Genomic DNA, 16969 nt, shown 5'->3' with positions numbered 1-16969 from the left:
TTTTCTGTTATTAACTTGCCTTCAGTGTTGCAATAGGACTGCAGAACTTGCAAGCAGTTTGTTGTAATAATTAAGAGGTGCTTTATGTTGTTTGTATACTCTTCAAAAAATGCTCGTTCCTTAATCATACATGTAAGGGTATCTAAAAGACAAATTAGTGCAATATAAGTAGACTGCTTGCTTGGAAGGTTGTCATGGAGTCTTCTTTTGAAGTGACACTAAAATATACTTATATTAGGTAAACTCTAAGACAATAAAAACCATTCGACTTGCCATAATTTTATAAAATGTGTCTTTTGTAACACATCCCAAAGTGTTAAACTTTTGAATTGGTATTTCAACTGCCTGCAGTATAATCATTGCTTGGTTCAGAGCGTCTTTGCAATGTTTTGAGTACTGCGAATTTAAAAAATTTATACCCACATCATTTGGCAACGTAATAGAATCTATATTATCCATAATAATTGATAATTATTACTTCTGAATACGAAAATAATATTTTGTGAGCAATATAAGGTTAGATATGATCTTTTTGAATGGAGGACTTAACTGGCGGGAATTTTTTGTGTCTCCATTACCAGTAGCTTGAAAGGTAATAATTATTTTGTCATTAAAGAACGCCTCAAATATTAGTTTTCTTTCTCCTTTTTAAATACTTCAAAATTTTATTTTGAAATCAGTTGTAGCAATGTACCGGCAAACGTATTTTTTAACATTATCGGATTATCGTTGTGTACGGTTATCAAATTTTAAATTACATATATCTATTATATAATATGTATTTATAAATTTGGTCAATTCACTGTTTTTATGAGACCGTTAACTAAAACAACTTTAAACAAGATTTAAAAGCATAAAATTTCATTTATCAGTTACTATATAATTATTATTAACTAACGTAGTAGAATTATTTCATTGAACATTTAGGTTAAGTTTGTGTTACATAGTAAAATTTTATTTCTTTTCTAAGAAATAATGAAACAAATAAACGCTAGTTAGTGATATTTAAGCCACCGTAAATTTACTAATTATTAATTTAATAATATAACATGAAAAACTTTACATCATTCCTTTTGTTGATATTATTCAATTATATACAGTGTGATGATAATAAGTTAGTTGTAAGTTCCTTATCTTTTATGAATTCAATAATTATTAATAAGTATACATTTTAGGTCGAGAACTTTTTCAAAAAGGGGCATACAAATAATTGGGCTGTGCTAGTTGATACATCAAGATTTTGGTTCAATTACCGACATATAGCCAATGTATTATCCATATATCACAGTGTTAAAAGACTGGGCATTCCAGATAGTCAGATCATTTTAATGTTAGCAGATGATATGGCATGTAATCCCAGAAATCCTAGACCAGCTACAGTTTTTAATAATGCAAACCAACACATAAATGTATATGGTGAAGATGTCGAAGTAGATTTTAGGGGCTATGAGGTATACATTTTCAGATTAGGTTTAAAGTTTGAGAATGATAAATAACATTTCTGAAAGGTTACAGTAGAGAATTTTGTGAGACTGCTAGTAGGACGGTTTCCTGAAGAATTTCCACAATCAAAAAAGCTAATGACTGATGAAGGAAGCAATATTTTAGTATATTTGACTGGACATGGTGGTGACGGGTTTTTAAAGTTCCAAGATTCTGAGGAGATAACTAATCAAGAATTGGCTGATGCATTTGAACAAATGTGGCAAAAGCGCAGGTAAAATGGAGGATAACTATTTGCGTGTGACACTAATTTTAGAATGGATAAAAGATGTGATAAAAATGCATTTATTTCAGATACAATGAAATCCTATTTATGATAGACACTTGTCAAGCAGCATCAATGTATGAAAGGTTTTATTCTCCAAATATATTTGCAATCGCAAGTAGCTTGGTAGGAGAGGATTCTTTATCTGTAAGTTATGGTATTTTTTGTATTTTTTCATGTGTCCTACATTTTGTTTTATTCTTTTCCAGCATCATGTAGACTCTTCTATAGGGGTGTATATTATTGATAGATATACTTACTATGTTCTTGATTTTCTTGAAAAAATTCATATGGATAGTAAAAACACTTTAGCAGAATTTGTAAGTGTAAAGACACTTTTACTCTTCTCATTATTTGTTTAATATCATTGAAAATTTGTTTTAGTTGAAAATCTGCCCCAAAAAGCAGTGCATCTCTACTGTTGGTCATCGTTCAGATCTGTTTAGAAGGGATATCAGTAAAGTTCCTGTTACAGATTTTTTTGGTTCTGTCAGACCCATTAGTCTACTTTGGGATACTTTCAATGGAACCATTAGTATCATAAAAGAAAAGAAACTAAAAATAGAAAAGTTAAAAACTGCAAAAAAGTATTATTATGTTCCATCCCTAGATTCATTTTAATTAAATGAATTGTGATTTTTGTTTATATTAAATAAAGTATTAATCGCTATTTCTTGCTTAATTAACAAAATTCGGCTGTTACATTCCTAACTACCTAAAATTTGGGATATTCTAAAGACTATAGATTTAGGAGCAGTGGGGTGTATTGTATTTATATGTATTATCATGCTTCATCAATCATGCACCATTGAAAGCTTAAACCTTTATTAGTCTTAAACCAGAGTTTTATTTTCCTTCAAAAACATGGTAATTTAGTTGATAATATGAATAGAATTAACTAAACACAACACCGCAACTTCAATTGTTTTGGGCCCTAAGTAGTAACTAGTTTCTAGTAGCTATTGCGCTGCTCTTTAAATTTATATTTACTAGAGGGTTTACTATTTGAAAATTAACAACGAAGAATAAACGAGAAAAAATGCAGTAAATTAAACGTTCAAAGAGAATGAATTCAAAAAATTTAGTTTGCTTTTTCTACTACTACATCATCGTATTTATTAATGGAGGGTGTGTTTTGTGGCGTAAAAGCAATTGTTTATAAAATAGCAATAATGACAAAAACAAAAACAAAACGCAGTAAATTAAGTACCGAGTATTCAAACAAATTGACTTTAAAAAGAGGTGGGACTAAAAATCATAGTATTATTTTATTACGTACTAGAAAATTCGATTTCGCAGCGCATTAGAGCGCAAGTTTGCGAAAAAATATTTGTTTCGCGAACCAATAATATTGCGTAGTATTTAAAAATTACACTTCGTGAAGTGCGCGCGGTAATAATTTATTTCGTTTAAACAATTTATTTATTTGTAATCAAAATATCCGCGCAGTTTGTTTATGATAATAGTCTATATATTAAAGCCATTCTATCAACAATATACCTCAATCTAGTCAAAATTGTTCACAGTGGTCAATTAAATTAAATTAAATTAAATCAATTACTCTTTCTATTGGATCATAAAAGTGATTAACGAAATAATAAGAATAAGTGATATACCTCTTTTAAATAATTACTGAGAAGATTATAATTCTGATTTCTTTTAAATAATAAATTCAATGAGTAAAAACGTGAGGAATTATCAGCGCTGTTTGTGTATCAGGTATGCATTTCTTTCTAATATTGATTTATAATTAAACAATTATTGCTTCTAAAAAAAATTAATGAATAACGTAATAATTTTTTATTAATGGACTGAAATAAACGGTTATAAATAGTAACGAATGAAATACTCCTAGAAGACGTGACGTAACTCATGTCAAATTCAAATACAACAATACGTAAGTGATTAATTAAGTAATAAACAGTGAAATGATGAGATGCGTATTTGTTATTAAAATTATCAAATATTTTTACATAATATGTTAATTTATAGTAACAATTTTACATGTTAGTAATATTTGTATAAGGTTAACAAGTACGGACAGACTACATACAAAAGAAAATGTTTTTTAATACATAGCCAAGTCATAATCATAATTATTTGGTAAGTTAAAAAATAAATTTTAGTGAGTGTAAGTCATAGGTAATTTTGTCATATTTTATGTATAATATTTTAAAAATAATCTAAAAAAACAATGCCTACAAAGTCAAACAAATGTCAGCTGATTGCTGACGTTAGAATGTTAGAAACCTACCTTATTAATATGATTAATATGTCGACAATATAAAAGTATACAAAATTCGTGAAATCATAATTACCAATGTCTTGAATATAAGGTGACTAATTCGGTAAGCACTTAACATTTATAAACAACTACTTACTACCTAATTAGCTACCAATAATAGTTATAGCATTAGAAACACATTAGAGATAATGTTAAGAAATTTACTATTTTTTATTTTACCATATTGTAATAAAAATAAGCAGTATGAGTATAGTTAGAAAGTAAAATTGTATAATTTTTCTTACAGAAATGTACACTCAAGTAGTTCCAATACTGTGGACCCTCCTAAAATGCAATCAACAAAGTATTTGACTGTACCCCAGTGGAAAATGCTAAATCAATTTAGAGAATACTTACTGAAACTTTCTTCTGACAAGTCTCTTCAGAACTCAGTAAGGAAAGACTTTGCACAATTTCTTCAAAAAATCCAACCATCAGTTTACGGTAGCAATTTGGTAAGACATGTTGACACATCAGCTGCAGCAACCAATGAAACACAAGAAAAGAAAGGGGAAAACAAGGGGATAATTGCTTTTCCAAATGTTCTTAATGGTCTAATAAACAAAAAACCTGCTACTGAAGTTGAGCGTCCAAAAGAAATTTTACCAAAGTGGAAAACTACCACAAAGACAGTATCAAAAACTGCTATCATGTCTAGAACTAGGCATATTATATATTCCATAGCAAATGCTGAAACTGAAAAATCAAAACTTAAACGAATTGATGATCTTTCAGATCATATAAAAATGTATCCTGAAGCAAAAAATCATGCTGTAAAAGAAGGTGCTGTTAGATTATTAATTAGAATACAGGAAGAGACGCAAAACTTTGATATAAGGAGTTCAATTCGAGAAGCCTTTGCTTTATTAGGATATTGTGAACCCTTGCCTGGAAGAGGAATCAGAATACTTTCCATTGATGGTGGGGGTATAAGGGGACTGTTGGTGTTAGAAATGCTTAAAAAATTGGAAGAGTTGACTGGGAAACGTATTCATGAATTGTTTGACTTTATGTGTGGAGTTAGTACAGGGGCTATAGTTGCCTTTTCATTAGGTAAGAATGACCAAACCTGCGCTTAAGGGAATAAGTAATTTTTTAATCTTGAAATCTAGATTTTATTATTTATTACCAGTTGTTTAAAAATGTAATTACACAGTAAACCCTACAGAGGTAAACACAGTTACCTGTGTATAAGACCAGCCAATCTCAATATTTAACTTATTTAAATTCTGTTTATGATAGATTAATAATAAAATTGCAGCTTTTCCACTTTTCCCTTTTTACTTCTTTTTTTATAATCTACTAGTTTTTGAATAATTAAACCAATTTTTGAATTGTTAATGAATGTATACTAATAATAATTAATAATTGGTAGGAAAAATGGGAAATAATAATTAGTAAGAAAAATATCTTAAAATTAATTGTATAATATTCAAGCAAAATGACTTTAAAAATGTAAAAATGAGTAACTAGTAACTCTTCTTTTTCTGCATTTTTTCTTGTTTTTTAACCTTCACTATTGAATTGTTGAACTCATGTTTAAAATTTCTCTGGTAGCAATTATATGTTATTAGAAATAAACATGAAAAAATAGATATTATTAAAAAGTTGGATAATGCTATTAGCTGATTATATAATTTTTATTAAGACAGGACTAACATAGGTTCACTGTTATTTTGGGATTGCTTGGATAACGTCCAATGAGTATTTGCCAATTAAATTCTGTAGTTTTTCCATTAGTCATTTATAGAATTTAAATACTTTTATTAGTATTAATAATCTTTTATTTCTGTTTTCTTTTATTTTTTTATACCTATTAAAAAGTTAAAAAAAATTATTCAGGTATACACCTTAGGGACTTAGACACAATAGCAAAACATTATAAGGAACTAAGTCTTAAAGTATTCACGCAATCCACACTTCGAGGGACTAGCAACTTAGTTTGGAGTCATGCCTATTATGATACAGCCTTATGGGAAACTTTGCTTAAAGAATATTTAGGGGAAGCCCCTTTGATTTCAACTGCCAGGATTTTAGAATGTCCAAAAGTATGTTAAATTAAAATGTGTATGTTTCCTGTAAAAATGTTAAAGTAAATGTATTCTTTTTTAATTAGTTAGCAGCCATTTCTGCAGTTGTAAATCACTCGAAAGTATCAGCATACATATTTAGGAATTATTCGTTTCCATGGCGGGTACAATCAAACTATATGGGGGGTTTTCATCATAAAGTATGGGAAGCAGTAAGAGCATCTGCTGCCGCACCAACTTATTTTGAGGAATTTAGACTAGGTCATTTGCTACATCAGGCAAGAGAAAACAAAAAATTTTGCTTTTTGTAATGTTTGAATGTGTTACGTTTATCTTTAGGATGGTGGAATTTTAGTAAACAATCCAACAGCTGTAGCTATACATGAAGCTAAGCAGTTATGGCCAAACACTCCTATACAATGCGTAGTATCCTTTGGGACAGGAAGGACAATTCCTGTACATCCTGAAGCACTTCCTGAAGACGACGCTAAAAATTCGTCCTGGACAAATAAGTTTATGAAAATTTTAGATAGTGCAACGGACACCGAAGGTAAGCATTTTTTGTTTGTACTTTTGTATTATTATTATTTTAGAATGCGATACTGAACAAGAAAAAGTGAACTCTTATAAAATCACTAACATGCTTTCCTTCTATTACAGCGGTTTTTCTTAGAAAATATACAACACAGAAATTTAAAATTTTGCATAGTAATTCACGAAATTAACCCACATATTTTACATTAATGTACAATTATATCAGTCTATGGTACTGTAATCACTAATGATATACATTTCTAAATAGTTAATTCCAATTTTACAATAGTATTCATGAAAATTTAAGAGGATATGCATTCCAGTTTTTTATATTGATTCTCTAATTTTCAAATCGTTGACATCAGGTTTGCTTATTCAAGGTCGCCTTTAATGTAATGTTAATGTATTTCTTTTATTTTAGGAGTTCATACGATGTTAAACGACCTCTTGTCAGGGGATGTATATTATCGTTTTAATCCTTACCTCACAGAAATGTTAAGCATGGTCGAAACTGATCCACACAAAATTGAGCAACTCGAAATGGACGCACTAATGTATTTAAGGCGAAATGAAGACAAATTTCAGAGTGCTGCTAAGGCTCTAACAGACCCAAAGCCTGTTGCTCAAAAGGCGGTCGATTGGTTAAGTCGAAAGAAAAATTTAATTGGTTTTTCAACCAAATATGTATGAAACGAAAATCGAAATACCCATTTCGAAAATTAAAGAATAAACTCAAATAGTTGTACGTATTTAATCCAAATTTTTATTTATAACTGCTTTAAGATCTGTTTGTTCCCTCGAGTTTAATTTTTTGTTTTTAATTATCAAGTTGATATTCAGGCTGATGAAATATATATAAAAAAACGCTCAGGTCTTTTACCGTTTTATAATTACTTATTTGAGTGATAGAAATAGTGACTGTGATTATGTCTTTTTTATTAGATTTTACTTAAATGTCTTTTTTGTTATTTTTTTATATTTCTAACTAGTCTGTATATATGATCGCAATCGCACCGAGTAAATTATTAATTTTTTATCCGACACAAAGAATCATAATACACGTAGATGATTAGTTCATTTTTTATATGCTAGATATAAGAAATACTTCTGTGTTACCTAAAATATAAAGTATAAATAATACCTTTTAAATATATATGTCTGAGAATAATTTTTATGCATATACATATTCCCGATTATCTTTAAAGTAAAACAACTAACTTTCCTACTCTAATATGTATTATCATCAGTATAAAAATATTTGTAAAGTGTAGTTTAAAATAATTATATTACAGTAATAACTTAACATTTAAAAGCAGAAATGTGATGTGACAGTGATCTTTTCAGTTTCTGTTTACCGTTCTTGTTATTGCAGAAACTCCATCTACGAATTTGGTTTTAAAGAGTACGTTGGCGTTGTTGAACATTCCATCTTTTAATGAAACAATAATAAACTGAAAAAGGTAAGTAAAATTTTAGATAGTTTTTAATTAGTAGTAGTTTTTGGTGCAAGAAAGTTGTTCTAATGCCTACATTCTAGCTTAACGTAAATTTATCAATTACACATGAAATAGAGTTTCGTTTGATGTAAGATATAATTAGAAACCAATGAGTTATTTGACTTCGAAATCGCCCATTTATTCTATCTATCATTCTCTGATCAACATTTTACAGTATTTTTTAATTTTTTTTACCTGTGACTGTTTGAAATGAGTCTTGAGCATGTGACCAATATTTTGAGTATGGGAAAGGTCCAACGCGGCATCTACTTCATCTAAAATGTACAGGGGGGCGGGTTTGAAAAGTAACATAGCTAAAATTAATGAAAGTGCAACAAGAGATCTTTGGCCACCACTTAATTCGCTTAAACTTTCTTTCCAAACACCTCCTAAACTCACTTTTACCTGAAAAATAGGAAAATGAAATGAAAAAGTTATTTTATTATATAAATAAATAATTACTTCCAATCCGTCTAATACCGATTGGCCTCTTGGAGGCTGCAATTTGGCGTTGCTACCAGGCAAAAGTGTCCCGAAAATTGAGCCGAAGTCCTTGCTCACTTGTTCCCAGGCCAGCATAAGTGCATCTTTCTTCTTTTTGTCTAAATCTTGCATTACCAAAACAATTCTTCTTTTATCAATTTCCACAATATTTTTCTTCTTTACAAGTAAGTTGAACTGTAACAAGGGAATAGAATAAATTAAATTGGCATCATTAAAAGTCCTTTTTATTTTTGATTTACTTGTTTTTCTTCATGTTCAAAAAGACTTTGTGCTTTTGCATTTACTGTGCGCCCTAACTTGCCCCTTTTATCTTGATAGCTTCTTATTTTCCTTTCCAATTCATCTGCTTCTTTATCTGTGAGGCTTTCAGCTTCTTTAAGATTTCCACAGTTTGTTTTTACCTTCTTTGAAATATCTTCTTCCTGAAATAATGCATTATATGATTTGAAATAAATAAAAAAAAATTTTTTTTAAAAACCTTGTTTTTCTTGGTCAGGCCGGAAACTTATCAATCCACCCTCGTATATCCGATTGATGCCAAAGGCATCCTCTAATATGGGAAAAANTCATCTGCTTCTTTATCTGTGAGGCTTTCAGCTTCTTTAAGATTTCCACAGTTTGTTTTTACCTTCTTTGAAATATCTTCTTCCTGAAATAATGCATTATATGATTTGAAATAAATAAAAAAAAATTTTTTTTAAAGTTCATACCCTTGCTTTAGCCATTGCATATTCATCTTTTAGTTTCTTCAGTTCATGTTGCATTTTTTTTATTTCCAATTCAAGTTCAGTGTTTTGGGCAAGTAAAGCTTCCTTTTTTGAATTCTTTTTATGGATTTCTTTATTTCTTTCCACCATAGCGCTCTTTTCTGCTTTGTATTCTTGCTGACATTTAGTAACAGTTTCCTTAGAAAAAAAAAAAAGAAAAATGAAAGGAAAGTAATACAATTATGAATCAGTTGCTGTTCAAGTACCTTTAAACTGCGTGATTTTTTTTGGGCTTCTTCGTAGTCACTCTTAAGTTGGTTTAAACGCTCTTCAGCCGTTTGAAGTTGTTGCTGAACACTTTCCAAACTTTTCTTTAATTCTGTTATTTCGACGTTGAGTGTCTCATATTCTTGTTCCCTCAGTTTCCAATTTTTTCGACTATTATCCGCTTTCTTTTTTAAAGTGTTCATCTCTTTTTCTGCTTCCTTGAGAACTCTTTCTTTATGTCCTTTGGAATCTTTAAGTTTGTTTTCAATTTCCTTGACCTTATGTAAGGCTTTTGCTTCTATTTCTTTGTACTGCTTTATTGTTTCCTTCATTTCACCTAAAGTTTATTACGTTTTGACGTTTTAATACATAATAAGTCTTACTGGAAATGTTAAACACATTTATTTTTAAAAAGCTTACCAATCTTATTTTGTAATTCGTTTATTTCAACCTGCTGTTGATGATGGGCTGTTTGCTGAAACCTTTGTTGAACAACACCCAATTCATGCTGTCTTAATTCTAGTTGTTGGGATAGTGTTGCAAACTGTTCTTGGAATATCAGCATTTTCTTTACTTCGTTTTCAATCTTCATTAGTTCGTTTTCTTTGCATTTTAAAGAAGCCTAAAAACGTTAAAAAATAATACAAAGGTTTTTACATAAAATTATACTTTTTCACCTCAATTTCTTTTATTCCTTGAAGTTGTAATAGTACAGAAGGCCCTTTCTGTCGTGCTCCACCACTCAACGTGCCTCCTGGATCTGTAACGTCTCCCTCCAATGTAACACACCGGCGTCGTATTCTATCGTTGAAAGTTATTTTTCTGGCCGTATCGAGGTCCTTACAAACGAATACGTTTCCGAACACATACTCCATAGCAGGTTGTAATTCTTTATCATATGTTACCAGTGATAAAGCGGTTTGAACGTTGTCTTTTCCAACCTGTATAAATACTTTTTTACATTAAAAAAATAGTACTGTTGGTGGTCAACAATCGACCGATAGTCACTTTATTTTAAAGAAAAGGAATCAAACTACAGCATTCTCTTTTTAATTAACGTAGAATGCGGTGACCTTTAATTTGATATATGGTACATACACCTGTGACCTATGTAAGATTACTTCCGAATTGCTATTAAATATTTGTATAATTTATGTATTTAAGCCAGATTACAACTTATAGATGTAGACAAAACTACATGTACATAGGATTGATTTTTTAACATTTACTTCATAAAATCTTACCAATTTTTGGGCATATTGAACAGTTGCATTATCGATTTGACCGCCTTGAATTTTATTTAATGGAATGAAAGTGGTTCTGTTTTGTAAATTTCCTTTTTGTAATAGTTTTTTACCAGTAACATCGTTGGTAACAACGACATTATACAACTACAAAGAAATTGAAGAATCTTAAATGATGAAATGAATATTTACCATTTACATATATAAAAAATGTTTAAATAATTTAAACTCATTGTATTAAAAAAAATTACCTTCCCCCCTGCTGCAGTTTCTATTGCAGTAGCTGTTGCATTATCTTTTAAGTTGATTAAACGACAAACTACTCCTTTAACGTTACTCCGATTGAAATTTGGTTCCGGGTCTGTATAATTAATGGTGGCATACGGATTTTGGGCTTCAAATCTTTCTATCTTTTCTCCCATCCTACGAACTTCGTGAATTAAATTTTTTCGAGATGTCTGGCATTCTTGTAATTTTTCTTCTGAAAATTTTAATTTCTCTAGTGAATTTTCCAAAGACCGAACTTCTTTTTGCATTTTCTCCAACGTAATTTTATCACGTTCATATTCGGCTACATTAGAAATTCTTGTTTTAGTTTTTTCCTTAAAAAAACAACTTAAGATAAATCATTGTGTTAATATTAATTTTTGAATTACATACTTGAATCACTTCTTGAAAGTGTTTCAATTGCATATTTGTCTCCTTAATTTTAACACTAGCTTCAGTTGCTTCTTGTTTGGCATTCATTAGTTGTTCCTGCAGTGTCTCTGCTTCACCTGATTCATTTACTTCCATTCCTGCACAAATTGCTTCATATTTTCTCTGAGACAATGCAAATGCCTCATTGTCTTCTACATCATCATTTTTCAATTTTTCAAACAGTGATTGTACTTGTGAGAGTTCTTTTTCTTTTGTATTGAGTGCAGATTCATCATCTTTGAGATTCTGTAATAAGTAATAAGCTACAAAAAATCTGTACTTGTATAAAAAGTTAAAGTGTACCTTTTGAAGCTGTTTAATGTTTTTTTCTTCAGTTGTTATGTTATCTTTCAATGATTTTTCTGCAGCATTTGCTTTGGCCTCCTCCTTCTCTTTTGCTCTTAGTTCTACTTCTAACTCTTGCAGTTTTGAATCAGCTTTCTATAAAAGTAATGTTATCTGCTAATCATTGCTTGTATGTTAACTTACATCTTTTAATAGTTTTGTCATATCTTCAATCTCCTTTTCCAAATCTTTAACAATGGCGACATTATTTTTTATTTCATCCTGCATTTTATGTAGTTTAGATTGTTCCTTTTCAAGAGCTTGTTGCGAGTTAATAGAAGCCCTTTGTGTTGCAAAATACTGAAAACCAAGATATAGTGCATTCATATGTTCCAATTCTCGTTCTATTCGCTGATATTCCAAATAGACTTTTCTTTCTTCTTTAAGTTTTTCTAACTTTGGGCCGATTTCCTTAGCCATTAATTCAGTCAATTGTAATAACTTAGCATCCTTTTTCTCGAGTAATTTTTTTGCAACTTGACGCTTATTTTCGTACATTCTTGTGCCAGCTGCTTCCTCAACCATTGACAGTATCTTTAAAATAGATCAATGCTCATTATTAGATTATTCAATCATTAATATATGGTTACCTCTGGGGGCTTCATATTTAGTACTTTTGTAATTCTTCCCTGCATAATAAGAAAATGTGGATTATTAACGTTTAATTGTACAGAACAGAACAGATCTTGAACTCTTTTATTGTGAACATTTGTTCCATTTATCATGTATCTATTTTTACCACCCATTACAACTTGTCTTGTTACAGTAATCTCATTAAAGTTTTCAAAGCCTGGCGGGCTTTGATTTTGATTTCTGTTATCAAATGTAATTGATACTGTTGCTTTATTAACACCTGCTTGACCATTTTTGTAAATCAAATCTTGTAATGAACAAGCTCTAACCTGTAAAAACAATGATGAATATTTACCATTTTGATAGGCGAATTGTACTAAAATACCTGACTCAAATTTGAGATTCCCAGTACAAAACATATTGCATCAAGTACATTTGATTTACCAGTGCCATTTAAGCCAGTTATAGCATTAAATTGTTGGTCAAAGTCGTGAATTTCTGTTCTTTGGCCGTAAGACTTAAATCCATCCAATACAATTGATTTAATGTACATGATAATTATCAGATCAATTAACTGAGCAAAATCACTGCGAAATTCGAAAGGAAAACATGAAATATTGTTAAAAAATTACGATATAACAACCCCGAACTGCCAACGGATTTTAGGATTTTAAATTGTGTTAATCGGTCTATGAAATCTGTAAACAGTGGTAAATAGCATAGATCTAAGGTAAACAGCTAAACTTTCACCATAGAGAAAACCACCACCGTATCGTTTGTTTTCTCAGTCGTGTGAACTGGCACCCGATATAAATAATTCATTGATCTAAACTTTACCACTAGAATGCGTGTGGTTTGCGGGTTTTAGATATTTATGAATCATATTGTGTATCCATTACTTTTGTAAAAAAAAGGAAAATTGTTTCGGGTGCAGATGAAAATTCAATGTCGATTTATTTAAAAGCTACTTCATCTGCACCCGAAACAATTTTCCTCTTTTTTAACAAAACTAAGGAACCCACAATTGCGCTATTTACATATTTAGGACCCGCAAACGACGCACAATTTATTAGTAAAATTTAAATTATTGTTTTTTGCCGTTGTCACCAGATGGTTATCAGTCACCACCACTGACAGTTTTAATAGTTTTGTCATCTTTAATAAATAACTTTCAAAGTAGACAAAAAGAAAATGTTAGGTAAAGAATTGCTTTTAGTCCCGTTATTATTACCGATTTTTATTAATTCAATTATTGCTACGAATGAAAGCAATGAAGAAATTGAAATACATCGGTTGTATACAATTGAAGGAAAGGTGTACCCTCCGGATGTCTTGTTTAGTCGTCCAAATTGGCAAGCCAATACACGAATAATTGTTAATGGAGGGGAATATATTGGTAATTATTTGTTTTTTTTATCATCAATGTTAGGCTATTTGTTAATCATGTGTGTAGGTTTTGTTAAAGAAGATGGAAGCTTTGTCATTCATAATATTCCTTCTGGTTCATACATTTTGGAAGTTTTAAATTCTGAATACACTTATGAACCTGTCAGGGTAGAAATAAACACAAAGGGAAAATTCCGTGCTAGAAAAGTTAATCATGTTCAGACATCTTTAGTGATTCAACTACCATATCCATTGAAATTGAAGCCAATTGGAAGAACAAAATATTTTCAAATAAGAGAACAATGGAGAATAACCGATTTCTTATTTAGTCCAATGGTATTGATGATGGTTTTGCCTCTTGTGTTTCTTATGGTTTTGCCCAAAATGTTGAATGACCCAGAAACTAGGAAAGAACTTGAACAAGTGCAAAGTTTAACTAAGTTTGAAATGCCTGAAATGACGGATCTGGTATCAAACTTTTTGGCTGGACAGGGTCAACATCAAACAAAAAAAACCAGTAAAAGTAGTAAAAAAAGGCAGTAGTTGCTATATTTATTCTTGTGAGCTATTAAGGGTATTTTTTTTCTTGTAAAGTGTATTATACATTATTTTTATTTAAATACGTTTTTGTTACTTCATCGTTTAATAAAATGTCGTTTTCAAATGCTTTGCTGTTATATTTTTTTTAATTTTTGGGGTTAATTTATTAGTGGTTAAGTTTTAATCGTTTTAGGCCATAGATTAAAGAAATATAGACATAGGTCATAGAATTAAATTTTAGTATCCACCTATGTTCATTTATTCGTACTTACTGACTATTGATAAACTTGGCGAAGTGCTGTCGTGCATTTTCGTTAATTTTCGGATTTATTTCTGTTCTCTCATTCGGCATTTTCCCAGTAGTACTGCAATAGTAGTGCTGTAGTTCAATTGAGCCGTGCATCTGAATTTGGTAGTTTGTGTGATTATTGTACGTTACGAACGTGTACGAGTTGGGTTGCCGTGGTTTCGTGTTATGTGAATTTGATTGTTAAAAAACAACCTGTTAAGCGTTCGCGACTGTGAACGAAATGATAGTAGTGATAAGAAATACTGATAAAGTGATAACGGTACTATAAAAGGCTGTGAATTTTCTAACACAAGTTTACATGGAATGTATATAAACAAACCCACCTTCACGCGGGAGTTGATTACAATAATATCACAGGTAGGAAATCATGTATACTTCTAGGGCGTTAACCGCATAGGTGTTTGGTTTGTAGGTAAATTTTTCAGTGGATAACATAAAACGTGTTTTTTGTTGAATAGTTGTTGTTACCGAACTATCCAAATTAAACAATTTATATCATGTTTTTTAATTGTGAAAAATAAGGCGTTGGTTATCTGACTAATTAGCAGGTATTGGAAGGAGTTGACTATGTGTATTGTGTTATTTAACCTACTGAATTAATGTGTGAGTCATGAAATTGTAATAGTTTTTTAAATCGAGTAACTGCGTTATACTTATCTTCAATCTTATTATTAAGGTTTTTTTTATTTATTTTATTACAAGCAGGTAATTGAATGGGTAATTTAGGTCAGGGATTGGACCTGCCGTGGTTGTGGTTAGTTCATTATTCCTTTATTTTTATTATTAAACAGTTAATGCTTTAAAAAGAGTAGATACTTTTTATTATTTTTATAATACATTAACAATTTAAGATGTCAAAATTAAAATACAGGAAAATTTTATTTTTAATAATTTCAAAATTAATTGAATACTGTTTATTATTAAGTAATTTTTATTAATGTCGTATGTTAGTGCTCTAGCACACGCCAGGTTTCAAAAATAAACAGCTGTAGACGCACTCGTTTGTACCTCCTTATTCATTCGATATTCACCCCAAATTATACAAGCTCACCCTCGAAAATCTTATTCGAGTATTGCACAGGAGTCGTGTGTTCTATTATATGCACTCTCAGCCTTCTTCCTGCGTTTTGCTTTTGTTGTGTGGGTCAGTAGAGCCGAAAATGTAATTATTGGTCTGGTAAGAGCAGATGCAATAGCTAAATGGCACAGGAACTCTTAATTCCGTTATTTGTTTTATTTAATTGTATTCTATCCGGATTTTTGGGTTTACGTGTACACTTCTTCACACTCAAATTATTAAAAGGGAAAACTTACAAAAGCTACCTGCATCCTTCGGGGAATCACTTCACCACCTACTTCGTTTAATGTAATAAACATATCAGACAGACCATGGTAACCACAATGTGGGAAGCACTTCATTTTTATTATACTTATACGACCTGTTCCCGCTTCATCTCCCGCTTAATATTTTTTATCAGTTTATGAACTTCACATATAGATACATAAGTAATATAAGTACAATAAATTTTAAGACGAGAGTTGCGTTTTGTTCAAAAAATCTAGAGAAGCAGGTGATATTTTCATATAAACATGTTTGAAAAGACATGTTCACCTAATTAAACATTTTTGCTTGTGCGACATAAAATGAAAAAAAGACAAGGAAATGTGTAATTTGTATGTTCGGTAAACGTTATGCTATGTCTGTATATCTCTTACCATCAAGGCAACGTTCGTAGGAAACGCATTCTTTGACCGTTTTTGTCGTCTACATACCTTACAAAATTGTCCCCCACGAAAATCTTTTTTATTTTAACGAAATAATAAATAATCTATGTTTACCCTTAAGATCTATTCTATGTATTGGTGAAAGAATTTTAGGAATCGAATGAGTAGTTTTGGAGAACGTCCATTACTCGTTAATACATTTGTAAATTATTTAAAATATTTGTCGTAAAAGGAAGTTGGAATTAACTTATCCACCTGGTCGAAAAAATGACGTTTTTCGGTGTTTTTCATCTTTTACAAGACTGAAACGTGATGAAAAGTGGGCTATTTTTGTCATTGTCCAGGAATATTGAAATAATACCTGGTCGAAAGCCAAAATATATTTCCGCATTATTTATTAGTTTTGGTAGAAGTAAATATATTGAAATAAAATTTTACTTCAAAATATTTGCTTTACTATTTTCCTTTATTTAGTACAGTTAGATATAAACTTTTTTTTTTTAAATTTTGGTATAAATAAATTGAATTATAATTTTCAGAGAATATATGTTTTTATT

General features: G+C 30.3%; 5 protein-coding genes across 6 annotated transcripts in view; 4 read left to right on the top strand and 1 right to left on the bottom strand.

The window, feature by feature from the left end:
* Window positions 1-723: 723 nt before the first annotated feature.
* LOC108733463 (putative GPI-anchor transamidase) lies at window positions 724-2389 on the top strand. Its single transcript, XM_018464636.1, has 6 exons — window positions 724-1121; window positions 1176-1451; window positions 1509-1717; window positions 1798-1915; window positions 1978-2088; window positions 2153-2389. Exons 1-6 carry the CDS (start codon window positions 1050-1052, stop codon window positions 2387-2389), a joined length of 1023 nt encoding a protein of 340 aa, XP_018320138.1. The 5' UTR covers window positions 724-1049.
* An 807-nt stretch (window positions 2390-3196) lies between these two features.
* Window positions 3197-7769, top strand: LOC108733524 (calcium-independent phospholipase A2-gamma). 2 transcript variants are annotated; one of them, XM_025974474.1, is made up of 6 exons: window positions 3197-3487; window positions 4300-5105; window positions 5895-6100; window positions 6169-6360; window positions 6422-6632; window positions 7038-7769. In XM_025974474.1, the coding sequence occupies exons 1-6, from the start codon at window positions 3444-3446 to the stop codon at window positions 7304-7306; spliced, it is 1728 nt and encodes a 575-aa protein (XP_025830259.1). In that variant the 5' UTR covers window positions 3197-3443; the 3' UTR covers window positions 7307-7769. The 2 variants fall into 2 exon arrangements, with proteins under 2 accessions (XP_025830259.1, XP_018320202.1); XM_018464700.2 differs by lacking the exon at window positions 3197-3487 and adding an exon at window positions 3942-4116.
* Window positions 7770-7863: 94 nt separating this feature from the next.
* Window positions 7864-13298, bottom strand: LOC108733523 (structural maintenance of chromosomes protein 2). Its single transcript, XM_025974473.1, has 16 exons — window positions 12837-13298; window positions 12469-12780; window positions 12023-12412; window positions 11837-11974; window positions 11495-11779; window positions 11086-11436; window positions 10835-10981; window positions 10268-10531; window positions 10011-10212; window positions 9590-9927; window positions 9327-9521; window positions 9199-9265; window positions 8856-8971; window positions 8575-8790; window positions 8308-8517; window positions 7864-8067 (listed from the first exon to the last, which is right to left on the bottom strand). Exons 1-16 carry the CDS (start codon window positions 13002-13004, stop codon window positions 7957-7959), a joined length of 3510 nt encoding a protein of 1169 aa, XP_025830258.1. The 5' UTR covers window positions 13005-13298; the 3' UTR covers window positions 7864-7956.
* A 240-nt stretch (window positions 13299-13538) lies between these two features.
* LOC108733525 (ER membrane protein complex subunit 7 homolog) lies at window positions 13539-14464 on the top strand. Its single transcript, XM_018464701.1, has 2 exons — window positions 13539-13847; window positions 13905-14464. Exons 1-2 carry the CDS (start codon window positions 13643-13645, stop codon window positions 14378-14380), a joined length of 681 nt encoding a protein of 226 aa, XP_018320203.1. The 5' UTR covers window positions 13539-13642; the 3' UTR covers window positions 14381-14464.
* A 287-nt stretch (window positions 14465-14751) lies between these two features.
* Window positions 14752-16969, top strand: part of LOC108733526 (CD109 antigen) — a 36713-nt gene continuing 34495 nt past the window's right edge. Inside the window, exon 1 of the mRNA XM_018464703.1 lies at window positions 14752-15044. The gene's annotated coding sequence lies outside the window, so the exon portion shown is untranslated. The remainder of the gene's footprint in view (window positions 15045-16969) is intronic.

This window comes from Agrilus planipennis, unplaced genomic scaffold (assembly GCF_000699045.2).
Source record: "Agrilus planipennis isolate EAB-ADULT unplaced genomic scaffold, Apla_2.0 scaffold44, whole genome shotgun sequence".
NCBI lineage: Eukaryota > Metazoa > Arthropoda > Insecta > Coleoptera > Buprestidae > Agrilus > Agrilus planipennis.
This window is presented reverse-complemented; position numbering and strand designations above follow the sequence as displayed.